Source organism: Oreochromis niloticus, linkage group LG16, assembly GCF_001858045.2.
Source record: "Oreochromis niloticus isolate F11D_XX linkage group LG16, O_niloticus_UMD_NMBU, whole genome shotgun sequence".
Lineage (NCBI taxonomy): Eukaryota > Metazoa > Chordata > Actinopteri > Cichliformes > Cichlidae > Oreochromis > Oreochromis niloticus.
In genome coordinates this window covers 29,319,646-29,332,929 of record NC_031987.2, presented here as the reverse complement: position 1 = coordinate 29,332,929, position 13,284 = coordinate 29,319,646, and the positions used below count along the sequence as shown (strand labels likewise).

At 40.9% G+C, this 13,284-nt stretch overlaps 1 protein-coding gene across 2 annotated transcripts in view; it reads right to left on the bottom strand.

Annotated features, from left to right (window-relative positions):
- enox1 (ecto-NOX disulfide-thiol exchanger 1) overlaps positions 1–13,284 on the bottom strand; it is a 118,445-nt gene that overhangs the window by 3,000 nt on the left and 102,161 nt on the right. For both annotated transcript variants that reach the window (XM_005475294.4, XM_005475293.4), the window contains exons 12-15: positions 11,871–11,978; positions 8,857–8,913; positions 7,757–7,859; positions 651–736 (exon numbers count right to left, since the gene is read on the bottom strand). In XM_005475294.4, the coding sequence (XP_005475351.1) occupies positions 651–736; positions 7,757–7,859; positions 8,857–8,913; positions 11,871–11,978 (354 nt within the window). The remainder of the gene's footprint in view (positions 1–650; positions 737–7,756; positions 7,860–8,856; positions 8,914–11,870; positions 11,979–13,284) is intronic.

Here is a 13,284-nt window from a genome sequence, read left to right as displayed (position 1 = left end):
GAACAAATACAGCTTAGCTACCCTAAAATAACCTGTTGGATAATTATCAAAATCATTTTTTATGTTTCTGTAAGGGTTAATCCACTAATATGTGCAAGCTCTTTAATCTACGTGATATTTATAATGCAAAAATATAATTATCACTAATATAATTGAAAGGTTTTACATATAAACAAGGAAAAAACTGTTGTAAAGCACATTATTATTATTTGGTAAGATGGCAAATTACAGTTATTTATATGCTATTTCTAAAACATTACTTTTTATATAAATTATTATAGGTGGTATACTAGGTTTGTTAAGCATTGTATGTGAGACTGTTGCCCAAGATGAATGAAATGAAAGTAAAATTGTTATGTGTGTGTTCTTTTGTGCCTTAATATCAGCATGCCGCTTTGTGTTCACTTGATAAAAATATCTAAAAGCAGTGATGCACCCATAGACTTACTCTCGAGCAAAACCCAGAGAACTTCTTAGAAATGGCCAGTCCAATTCTAAGAAAGGTTACATAGATTATGCCTTTGCAATCCCTTGTTTGTTGCTCACGAGTATTTTGTGTATTACATACATTTTCTATGTCATGTGTTCTTTAATAGTGTTTAGTGAGAAATGTAGCTGAATGTTTCATGTTGTTTTTTAATGACATTTACCTTGGAGTCTAGCCTCTGTATGTACGACCACAGATACTCAAGGTTGGCCCCGAATGGATGGACATGGAGGAAGGTCGATATAATGCCTGCGGAGAAGAAGGGCCATTAGATAAACCCGCGGTTCAGTGCAATGAAAATATGAGCAGGGGAGCGATCTAACATCTCACTGGCAGAGATGATGAGTAACTAAATCAAAGGTTAACAAAACTATAGAGAAACATCTAAACCTCAATTAAGGATGGAATAGTAAAAAAAAAAAAACATATTTATGTTACACACAATGCATACAAATATTTCAATGAGCATTCATTCTCATTTTCATTTGCAGATTTTACTTTAAATTTGCTCAACATTTGGACAGAAACATTTGTCATTGGATTTCTGAATATTTGTGAGGCAAATGTGGTCTTTGAAAACTGCAACTGTGTATATTTAGTATTTACCATCAGTATTCATGAGTGCTTCAAGAACAGGCTTGGCAAACTAATAAAGCCAATGTGTGGGCGTGCACACACACACACACACACACACACACACACACACACACACACACACACACACACACACACACACACACACACACACACACAATGAGCTGACAAAGAAGTAAGATCCACTAGAGTGACTATTACATATAAAGGTTCAGGCTCCAGCAGAGCAGCCAATCTGCATCCTCATGAAATGCTGCACAATAAACAAATGGCAGGGCAGCCCCATAAAAATGCTGGCCAGAGCAGAAACTGCTCTCAACTTGATTACTTCTGAGAGGTCCTGCAAAGGTAGGCAGTCATGCGGAGGGGGGGAGGGAGTGGATGATGGTGGGGGCTGGGTAAGGGTAAAGAAATAGAGTGGCGTCCCCTGGAGGATCCAGCACAGCCAATATTTATTTCCTTGATTTATGTGGCGAAACGCTTGCAATTACAGACGGGCCTAATTCAATTTCTTCCACCAGGCCTGCTCACATGGAACAGTGCCACAGAGAACTGTAGGCTCAAGGAGGGGCTGGGGTGGGGGTGGGGGTGGGGGTGCACTAAAAAAGGAAGTTAAATTTCAAGCTTGCACCAAGGAAAGTGAACTCTAACTTAGAAAAAGGGAGGAGAAAAAACCTACGTATCGACGAATGCAGTATGAAATTTGGGTCTAGGCTATTTTAAGTGCAGGTTCAGATTAAGTTTTATAGTATTTACTCTGGATCCAAGTTATTTTTCAGGAAAACACCTGCTAACAGTATATTTACTGTCACGATATACAAGTGGTACAAATCTTTGTCTTCTTGTTTTTTTAAAGTAGCAAACACAAAAACAACCCTGTTACTTCTCCTTTAGATGAGTTAAATGAGTTAAAATGAACAAATCCAAACCACAACTGAAATATTTTTTAAGTGTATAAGATACTGTTTACTGCTGATAACAGGAGACAAGCATACAAAGGAAAGTTTAGGAGCAGTTGGAGAAATTGATGAAATTACAACATGTGCATGCGTGGTTCGTGGTGCAGCTGCAGAGGAGGCTGACACACCGGAGCTCCATCGGCTCATCATGCCTCCCCTGTACTGAACGTGCCGGGACCTGAGATGGTTGTTGTTGTGTGTAGGATGCAGCTGAAAAGCTGTGGCTGTGAGTTGTAAGAACGAACAACTGGAATAAAGTGTTAAAGCGCAAATTATGTGGTCGTGTCTGTCATTCCTGTCACAATACACCCATACTGATTTTTGGTTAAATGTCTCATAGCAAGTTGAATGTAAACCAGACATTTTTGGTCACCATCAACAAGCTTCTGGCATCATTTTGTCTGGATATTTGACCACCTGTCTTGACACAATTGTTAGAGTTCATTTAAACTGGTTGGTTTCCTGCCACAGATCTAGCTTTTAAGCATATTCCACAAATTTTCAACAGAGTTGAGGTTAAACTTTTGGGACTGTCACTCCACAAGCTCAATGGGCCATTTCTACACAGCTGCAGATTCCAGGATCATCAATGAAAAGGGAAATGTTTAAGGTAGTGAAGATGGGGCTTTAAATCTAAGAACAATCTACCAACTGTTAACCATAGTAGTGATAGTATCATGCTCTGACAAAGCTTTGTTGGTACAGGTAACACTGACAGATGGGATGGACACTTGATGGTTGAAACTTGGACACTGTTGAATGTTCCAGCAGGACAATGATCCCAAACACTTATCTAAACGGGTCTTGGTATGTATCAAGCAGGCTAACATTAGGCTTCTGGAATTGCCTTCACAAAGCCCCACATTCAACTCTATTGAAAATTTAAACACACTCCTGCCAAGAAGAGTGGTGAAAAAAACAGTTCCAGAAATCATTAAAAGCTTAAAACTACTGACATTCATGATGAGTGCTTGAAAACGTTTGACCACCACTTCTACAGACAACACAAAAGGTAAGAAAAAACTTGTATGCCCTCCTATTCAAAAGAAAGGAAGTGCTGCAGCTGTATAACTGGAGTCTTAAAATGGTTTCAGCTGTTTAAAGTGTGAGGCTTTTCAAATAGTCCAGGACTAATTAATGAATCATGGCAATTTGTGGCTTCTGCATCTGTGTCTGCAGACAGTGATTCAAACAGTGGACACAAACTTGAACACAGGCTACAACTGAGTGTGTGTGTACTTATGGACATGTTCCACAAATGTGCAAAAGAAAGCATGCTGGCAAACCTTCTGATGGCTAAAAAAGCTCCTTTGTTTATTGTGTTTGGTTGGACTATTTGAACAAGTCAATAGCAGAAAACAATCTGTGCAGCCACACAGCAATAACTGAGCCATAGATGTGGAACACAGTGACATCACGACACAGCGCACACAGTCTGTATGAAATGAGCATCCAATTTATTCTTTTACATGTGCACTCAGACTCACGATGACCCCTTGCAGACGTGCAAATGCAACAAACACACCATCTAAACCGACAATTTAATTTCACTTGAAAAGCTTCTGTTTTTTTCTCCACCTTCATTCACACACTGATATCAAAAGGTTCAACATACATGGATGACTTGCCTACCTTTCTTATCATAGTAATGACAGTTGCAGAAAAAAATGACATATAAACATATATAAGAAAGAGAAGATATAACCGTAAGATTAACTGTTGTTAAGTGTTAATCTGTGTTCTCTTATATACGTTTTCAATTCTAGTATTTATTCATATGTTACTTTTGTGCAGCTTACCTCTGTATGGCTCTTGTACAAATAAGACACCTTGCGCACACACACACACACACACACACACACACACACACACACACACACGCTTTCAGATAATTGTTGTGGCTGCAATATATTACTATTTGTCTCTGAGACAGTAATGGAGCCATAGAGTTATAAAGTAACCCTAACCCACAGATCATTTAAAAATTATATAAAATATATGATAATAAAATAATTTATATAATATCGGCTCTATTATATTTGTACTGTCAAAATGAAATGACATTAGTCTCATGAGCTACATTAGCAAAACTAGTTCACTGGCAACGGTTTGCTAAAAGGACTCAGCCCACGGCTGTGGTGTCTCTCAGTCTCTGATACATCACATGCCAAAAAAAGGTCTCAGCTTTCTCCAGTAAAAGTGAAACAAAAATAAATAAAATAAAGATTTCTATTCTGTAAAACAACATTGTGCCCAATGTCCGTAGCTGCTACTGTCACGGCTGCTAGGTGCAGGGAGCAGCATATGGTTATACTAGACCGTCCAACACTTCCAGCCTCCGAAGGACACTCGTACAAAAAGATTGCACATATAGAATCTGACTTTGCAATTCTCCCATAGATTTGAATTGTAGATTCTTTGTGTCTCTCCCGCAATGCCTCTGGTATAACCCACTCCCACTTAACTCAAGTTAGTCAGAAAGCCACTCAATGTGGAAGCATTCTCCCTGCAAGGCTCACTTGGTGACCTCCTATGCTGAAAGGCTGCACGGACCTGTGCTTGATTCTGCCCGGGACCATTTACTGCGTGTGACTCTCCCGACTTTACTGTCTACCCTATCCGGTAAAGGCAAATATGCCCAAGAACCATAAAACAGGAAGAATAGGTAGCATAACATTTCGAAATATTTCCACTCAGCGTTTCGATATGCAAATTAAAATGCTAAATGTAAATTCTATTGTCTTATTTGATTTTACTGTGTGAGAAAATGGGCCACATGTGCCTTTAAAAATGTGTTTGTTTGATGAAAATCTCCCAGCAGCAGCAGCAGCAGCAGCAGCAGCAGCAGCAGGGGAGGAAGACAGAGAGCCGTGCCTCCTCGCTCCTTCATATTTGGATTTTCTTGGCGCCACTAAGAGAGATAAATGTGCTGCTGTTCCTCCCGCTCTGCTCTGCTGTGGACAAATACAGATCGTTCTGTGCTTTTCTCCACGCTGCTGCATGGTCTGTGGTAACACGAGGCTTTACAGAGGGAAACAAAGGCAGCAGAAATGAATTGAGTCCAGCTGCTGTACGGGGGCCCAACACAGAGTGAAATCCACGTCTCTGATCTTAGAAGAAGATAGAAACAGAAAGGAGCCACAGCAGGCTTAAGGCACTTTGTTTTTCAGTCTCTCCTGCAGAAGAAGGTTTGAGAGCTCTCCAAACTCTCAGACAGCAGACGCTATGTTTACGCCTAACACGACAGCGCTGGTATGAGCTGAGACGAGTTAAGTGTCAAGCGCTCTCGCGCACTCACGTTCAGTTATCTTTAATGCGCCGCCACTAAACACTGTCAGAACCGTGCTGTGCACTGAACTTATAAAGCAATCAGGGCGCCGCTGTCCACATGTGTAGCATGAATGAACGTCACAGTCTGCACAGTCTCTCTGGAAATTAAATTAGCCATGAAAGCTGTCAGTAAGTTCCAGTCAAAGACTTTCATAATCCAACTATGCGCATAATCCACCTGGAGCTGTGTACTGGGAGAGTTTCTTGGAATGAGCGGAGGCTGGAAACAAATCACTCCGAGCAAGAATCAGCGCTCTCACACGTTCACCTCTGCTCGCACAGCAGCCAAATTAGATTCACATCTTTCCTGTACTGGAAGAAAGCAGAGCCCAGGAGAAGACCACGACCAAACTGGTCTGTGGGCAAAAAGGTTTTTATACCAGTGCTTTCCACTGATAACATAATGGAGAGGTAAGCAAGCTTTCATTTTGTTCCTTTCTTATGCCAGCTGAAATACATGACAAGAAGAAGGATATGGAAACACTTCAGGTTATTATTATACACTGGAGATTAATTTTCTGACTGAAGTCTATCTTTTCCTTTCGCTGTCCAGCCTCTGCAGAGCAGAAGACTGACGATCTGAGGTGAAAAAGAGTAAAAGATTAAGCAGTGAGTGCTCTGAGAGCTTTTTTGGCCACAGTTTTGCCTGTTGGGTACAACAGGAACATATTGTCAGTGAACTTCTGTGTTATTCCTGACACTGTTTGCTGGAACAAATAATAAAACCCCCCATCGATTTCAACCGAAATGTCTATGGGTTTTATTTCAGTGTTGTCTCATCCATACCTCACTGCACTCTGTCACTTTGTACGGCACAATGTGTGCACATCTGTACACTTATAATATCTGTAACATAACCCAGAAACATTAGTGGTAATACTTGTGTCCCTTTATATTTATGTTTATATTTCTCTATTTCTACACTTCATTCTATAGATAGTCAAAGGAGTTTGCAAAGAAAAGCGTCTGGACTTCTTTTCACGCCTTGGCTCATGTGATTAGAGGATCACCAGGGGGTCCTTTGTCCCTCTTTGGGGGGATACTCCCACTGGGTTTAAATCTGGGACTGAACTGAAGAAGCTTCTCGGATGAGAGGTGAAACGTCTTCAAGCAACTTAAAGAAGTCCAGACGCTTTTCTTTGCAAACTCCTTTGACTACGATGACCTGGATGACTGAGAACCTTCACAGACATTCTATAGATAGCTTTATTGTCTGTTGTATCTATGCTGCTATCACAAGTCAATTTCTGGGATTAACAAAGTTTCTCTGATTCCAATATAAAAACGTAATGTGATGGACCTGCATCTGATAGAACAGAACATTTTCCTTGATAAAACAGCTCTGCACATAAAGATGTACCTGAATTAGTTTTGGTGCGTGACTCAGATCCTTTAAAAAGCACAACAGAAGCACAAAATCGCACAAAATGGCTAAAATACTACCTGTGGATTTAGAACTGAGACAGACTCACATTGTAACCTCAGCAGTGTCGTCCCAGACACCAACTAGTTTATAGTATATTTAATAAAATACTGGCAGCTACCACAGATACCCTTCAGCCTCCTAGCAGACACATCTATGGTATCAATTTCAAAATCCTACATCTCCATGTTATCCAAGTTATCACATTCACAAGATTTTCAGATTTACCACTGATGTCTGACATTAAGGTCAAAGTCACTGAAATTCAAACTTGTCCAAGATTAGTAGTAGATACACCCAATTTGAAGTTCCTATGATTGCATTCACATAATTAGGGATCTATATATACAATATTAGGGTATACTATATTATACTATGCTACATATAGGGAGATTACACTAGATCAGTGTTTCCCAACCACTGTGCTGTGAGAAATGATCAGGTGTGCCGTGGAAGATTATCTGGCTCCACCTGATTAGTACTCTAAGCGATCAGCATGAGTAACAGGCAGAACAATTACATTCTCTTCCACTAGAGGGCAGTACAACTACCTGATGTAATCAAATGGGTTGCTAACTGCCAGTAAAACAGATGAAAAAATTGCATAATAGTCATGATGTGAGACAATGCAGCGTGTACTAGCAATAGATAAATATTTGAAAAAGAAAAAGTAGCCTATCTGACCTGTGTCCTGGAGAAAATTCGGACCCAGATGAAGGCCCTAGCATGAGTGGTGTTCAGAAGAAAGCAAAAAAGGTACACTGGGGACAAACTGAACCAATTCTGCTATGCCTGGTGCGTGAGGAAAAATTATCACCATGCTTTTTGTGCCATTTTCGTTTGGTGGCATAACTATACTTGAGCAATTTTTTCAAACTCAGACCAGTGTGTTTCAGCCATGTGTTATATGGTCACGTGCTCAAACAGTGAGCTAAACTAGCAGCCAGTAATAGCAACATTTACCAAGAAGCAGAGCCTCTTTTTCTGAAGTGATGACTCCTCTTGTGATAAGCTCAGTCCTCTGGTCTCTGCTGTGGTACAGAGAAGGAACACAGCCGTTGATCCCCTGTGAAAACACATGTGTATGACAAAAGAGCCAAATCATAAGGGTACAAATACACTTTAACTACCAATTGCTACATGAAGCTGATAACAGAGGGCTGGGAAACACCCGGAAGTGATTTAGCATTTGCACTTGTGTTGTGTCCAGAGCTGAATGTGTTTTGCTGAATAGTTTTTGGCGCGATATTAACAATTACGCATTTGCAAGGGGCAAACTGAGAGAACAGAAGCTGCTGGGTGGCCCAACATTTTGCCATCTGCCTTTAAGCTTCCACAAAATATCTAAATAATTTATCCTAAATCAGTTCATATATTCTTCATTAATCCAAAAAGCACGAGGAACAATGCCGCTGGCTTTCTGTTGAAACATTTGTTGGATCTCATTGAAATCAGCACTACATATTTGCGTGACACGGGTGCTGCATGCACTTCAACACACAAACAGCACACAAAACCCAAGCAAAACCTCATCATTTAATAAAAGGCATCACAGTGTTGCACTCAGGAGGTCCAGTACAGTGAATGCAGATCGACTCAGAGTAGCATGATATAAACGTCCGTGTCCTCCTGACTTCAGTCAGTGTGCACTTCAGCAGCTTTGAGGCTAACAGTCCATCTCCCATGACATGTGCAGTATACAGACACTGTGTGTAAATGTGTACATACTGGGTCATTGAGAGGCAACAAAGTTCTGTAAGAGACAGCTGAGGACCAAAATAACACACATGCTCTTCCTGTAACCTCTCCTGATTTCACTCATGTTTTACTCTCATCAACTATTTCCTTTGTTTTGGTCTGTAAAATTTCAAGTTTAAAAAAAAAAGTGTGCTGAAATCGTGTGGATCACAAACACAAGCATCAAATCTACACTTTTCAAACTCTGGAACGGGGCCATGTTTGGCTTGACAACCTGACAAAAATGTAGTTTTTAAAAATCAAACAACCAAAAACTGTCAGTTATTTTTCTGCCAATCGACTTCAGCTCAGGCCTCAGTTTTTACCTTTTCATGGAGCTCGCCGTTGGTCACTTCCACAGTCTCCCCATTACTGCTCAGCAGCTGCAGAGACACAGAGAGAAAACAGAAAGCATTTGATGAGTCGCAGTGAAACTCAGAGTTTGAAGAAAAAAGATCTGTAACAAAGAGTCTGTTTTTTCTGCTCTTTTATAGATGGGTCTGTTAGAGGGAAGTAAAGACAGACTTAAAATGTGCAGACTGTGAGTCCATTATATAGATACTCTGAAGAAACACTGTGCCGATAGCTGTTTGAGAATTATAAATGTATGTATCGTGCACAAACAGAGACATGGCAAACTGGTCATTAGGCGTTATGGAAGGCTTTACAGAGGGCTGCCACAGAGACTTGGCCGATGTTTCCTCTCATCTAACTCCCTCCTCTTCCCACGTTCTTCTAACTTTATCATCCAGAAAGTAACCCACTCAGCAGTGGACTGTTAAATGGGCTAGATAAGTACAAAAGCTAAAAAAAAACCTCAGAGAAAATAAGTAAAATTTTTAAAAGGGGGCATTTAAATTGACTGTAATAAGTAGCGACAGATGAAAAACAGTAATATGGAGCAGACTGTGGTCCCCAGTTTCCAGCAAAGACCAGTAAAAGAAGCTGAAGGTAGCGATTTACATCCACAATCATCTGTTATTAATACTGTCCTGGATTTGAAACCTTCTGTTTTCTAAGTATAAAATATGACTAAAGACACTTCTACATCCCCGGCACAACGCCATCGTATCTGCCTCCTTCAAACACGCAACATAACTTACAGCTGCTTCGACTCTGCGCTGCCAGTTATCCATCACAGAGCACTCATCAGAAGAGCCCGGCAACCTTCTTCTCATTACTGCGGCCAAAACTGCACAATGACACGTTAGCTCTCTTACCTTCAGCCAGCTGTTTTTACTCAACAGTTTCTGGGCAAAAGTCAGTCGTGTTTTGAAGATTTGACGCTCTAAAAGGGACACAACTCATGTGCATGGGAAAAGTATGAGAGGATAATGTGGGTTAGGTGATTAATTTGTGGTTTGTGTGAGTCCAACATAATTCTGTGCAAGAGATACGCAGTGTAAACAAGCTATCTCCCAAAAACTGCATTAGCCACACAGCTGCCATTGTTCCTGCTCCTCATGTGAACTCTAAAGAGGTTTGGGCAATCCAGGCTGTCACTGCAAGGCAAGTTCCTCAGGTATGAAGCACCTGAAGCACCTACTTCATTTGGATTGTCTCAAAGACTTCCCCCACAAAAGCTCCTGTGGTATACAGGCGTAAGCTAACGCAGATGATCCTGGCAGCTGATTTACGTGCTGTTACCTCCGACCGGACTTGTTCACCTCTGCCTACAGACTGGATTCATCTATGTGAAGCCTCTGTAAAACTTGGCAGTGAAATCACTACATAAAAAGCGTGTCTCCTCCTCCCCCAGGCCTCCTCTGTTCCCCCTGGCAGCCCTTTTCTTCCTGCAGAATGTATGCATCTATGAAGCCTAGGTCAGCCTGCAGTAATGTTGCTGTGGGATGTGGCAAAGAACCATCGGATAGCCAAAATAAAATTTGTTTGTCTATACATACACTGCTGAAAATATTTAAAGGAACAGATCAGATCGCAATACGATAAAAATATTAGGTGTTCCATTGGATTTAGGTCATGTGAGTGTGGGGGTCAGTCAAGCCAGCAGTCAGAAAAGATGAGGCGAGAACATCAAAGCAGCTGATTCGATGCCTCCACAGATCCGATTGAGTTTCTTTGGTCATTCATAGTTCATCCTTCTTGTGAGAACCACGTAAACCTTTTTGTGTTTCTGGAGATGCTTCAAAGAAGTTGAAGCAGCCACAACAATCTGCTATTAACGGCTCAGCCTTACACCTGCCCATATCTCAGACTGTTGACCTTCACATATATTGTTGCTATGAGATGAGAGTGAAAGTGAAACTGACTGAAGTCCAGTTCTCACAACCTCTAGACGTTACACTTGTAATGCTGTGGTTTCACACATATGTCCAAACAGAACTGCTGTGAGAGGGAATTATGGTGAAGGGCTGAGCGAGGCAGTGGTGTGAAGGTGCACCTGCCCCACTAAAGGTGAAGCACTGTGTGCTCTGTGTTACATTCAGGAGTCCCACGGTTCAGTTCTTGGGTGTTTGCTGGGAGCTGTCAATGCTTAGCTAGCAGATAACGGTCAGTAAGTACACTAAACCAGGTTTTGCTTACTCTCTGACACATAATAATAATAATCACACAAGATGCAGTGTGTGGCTGATTTACTGCTGGTGAAAGGCCTTTAGCAGAGTAGTAAATACTGTAACGTTACTTTCGCTGTAAATAAATAAATAAATAAATCGATGTTTATAATTTCTAGTGGGTAATATGCAGAGAATATTTTGCAGTTTCTAACACTTGGTGCACAGGTATTTATAAACCGCACACACGCCATCTTGGCCAGTCACCTCTCAGCTGGAGACCGCAGAATAACATCCTGGCAGGGCTGTTGCCATAGCAGCACTCATGTCCTTCCAACCCCCTTCATCCCCTCCATGAATTTGAGCCTCTGTGTGTGTTGTAGCGTGCTTTTCAGTATACTGCACATGAAAGAGCCACAACAGAGAGACCGGAAAATGCACTTCATGAGAACATGAAGACTGAACGCTACAGCGGTGTTCTCGCTGTATTACTGCTGTGTTCTGTGTGAAATACCTGATTTAAAAAAGTGTAAAACAGTCAATGGACTTAATGGCATTAAGCCTGAAAAAGGCAAAGATGTCTGGTCATTCTTATGTAGACACAGGGCTAAAGAGTCCAAACAAAAAGGAATCCAGTCAAGCGTAACAAAGTTGTACATCATCTGTTTATGTGCCAGGAATATCTTACTACTTTATTTGGTAAAAAATACTTAAACTGCAACCCTGATTAAGATAAGCAAAAGATGGAGGGAGGATGGATGCATGGATGGATGACTACTTTAAATTCGGATGCCAGTCATGGAGAGTGAATACTATTTGGTGCGCACCTTGTCTCGGAGGCTGAGCACCTCCCCCTCCAGGTAGCGGTGCTCCTCTCTTGCCTGCTCCAGCTCGGTTTCCTTGCTCGATAGCTTCTCTTGCAGGCTCAGAAGTTGCTGGAAGACAAGCACAGATCCACATTTAACTTGACAATATCAATTTAATAATCGCAGCAGGAGTGTTGCTTTTTAGCTTCACAGATCAAGTTGTTTCAGATTTAACCTACTAGGATTGTAACCCTTATTTCTCGTTTCTGAACTGAGTGGTTTCTGTCATATTTCGTGCCAGAAACAGTTAAGGGAAAACTTTAAGTTCAAGGGGTCTGAGTGCCTACAAAGTACCGGGCTCTGAATCTCTGATTTAACAGGCTTTTAACATTCTTAAGTATTAAACATTTTATACATTATGAAAAAGTATCAGATTTTTCAATTAGGCTTTATGTCAATAATATAATATAATATAAATGAGCTGAATAATCTACAAGGAAGTTCCTAAAACTTTGCTAAGGTCACAAGATGGACAACAATACGTCTTCTTTGGTGGTGCGCAGATCAAAATGCTGTGGTCAAACATAAGGCCCAGGGACCAGAATCACCCTGTTAAAGAATGGACACTACTGGAAAATGTGATGGAAACCATCAATTTTGGACTAAATATATTTCACATTTTTCTAGTGTCTACTCTAAAGACTGTGTCCACAGCTGACAGACGCCTTTCATTTACTACAGCAGGATCTCTTTATCGTGCAGAAATATTGAGACATACTGTTAAAATTGCACTGCTTGTTTTTACATCATTATATCTCAGGGATAAAAATGTGCAATTAAAGTTCTTTACGCTGACAGAGGGGGGAGTTTTACTGGTCAAAGTTCGCTGTATGTGGCCCCCAGTGAAAAATGAATTGATGTCCTTGCGGTGGAGTAAATTTCTGGCTTCTGTGAGGCGACTGCTGTTGTTATTTGGCGCCATGTAAATGAACCTGAAAACTAAAAGATCTTCTCCTTAACTGGCATCAGGACATATTTAGATGTGCAGTCTTACTGCAGGAGAAACTGTTTTGTGACTTTACCGTTCACAGCTCTGCATTTCCAGGATGACTTCAGAGAGTCTCAGGTTAACATTAGCTTGTTTTTCAGTTGCTGAAGGTTTGCTGGTTAAAGTCATTAATTTAAACATGGAGGAAAAAGGAAATGATGTTTACTTCGACTAAATAAAACAAAGCCAAGATGCCAAGAAGCCGCAGGACGTCTTGCTTTATGTCTTAGAGGATGAGAAAACAGAATTTTGACTTGAGGCTGCAGCTGTCAGGGAGTGCTGTGAGAGGGTTTTTCTGCCTGCTTCCTTTACCTACACTCAACACTTTGTCATCTTATTATTCTCCTGGTGCTGAAGCCACTTTTATTCAGATTTTAGTCTTTTTAT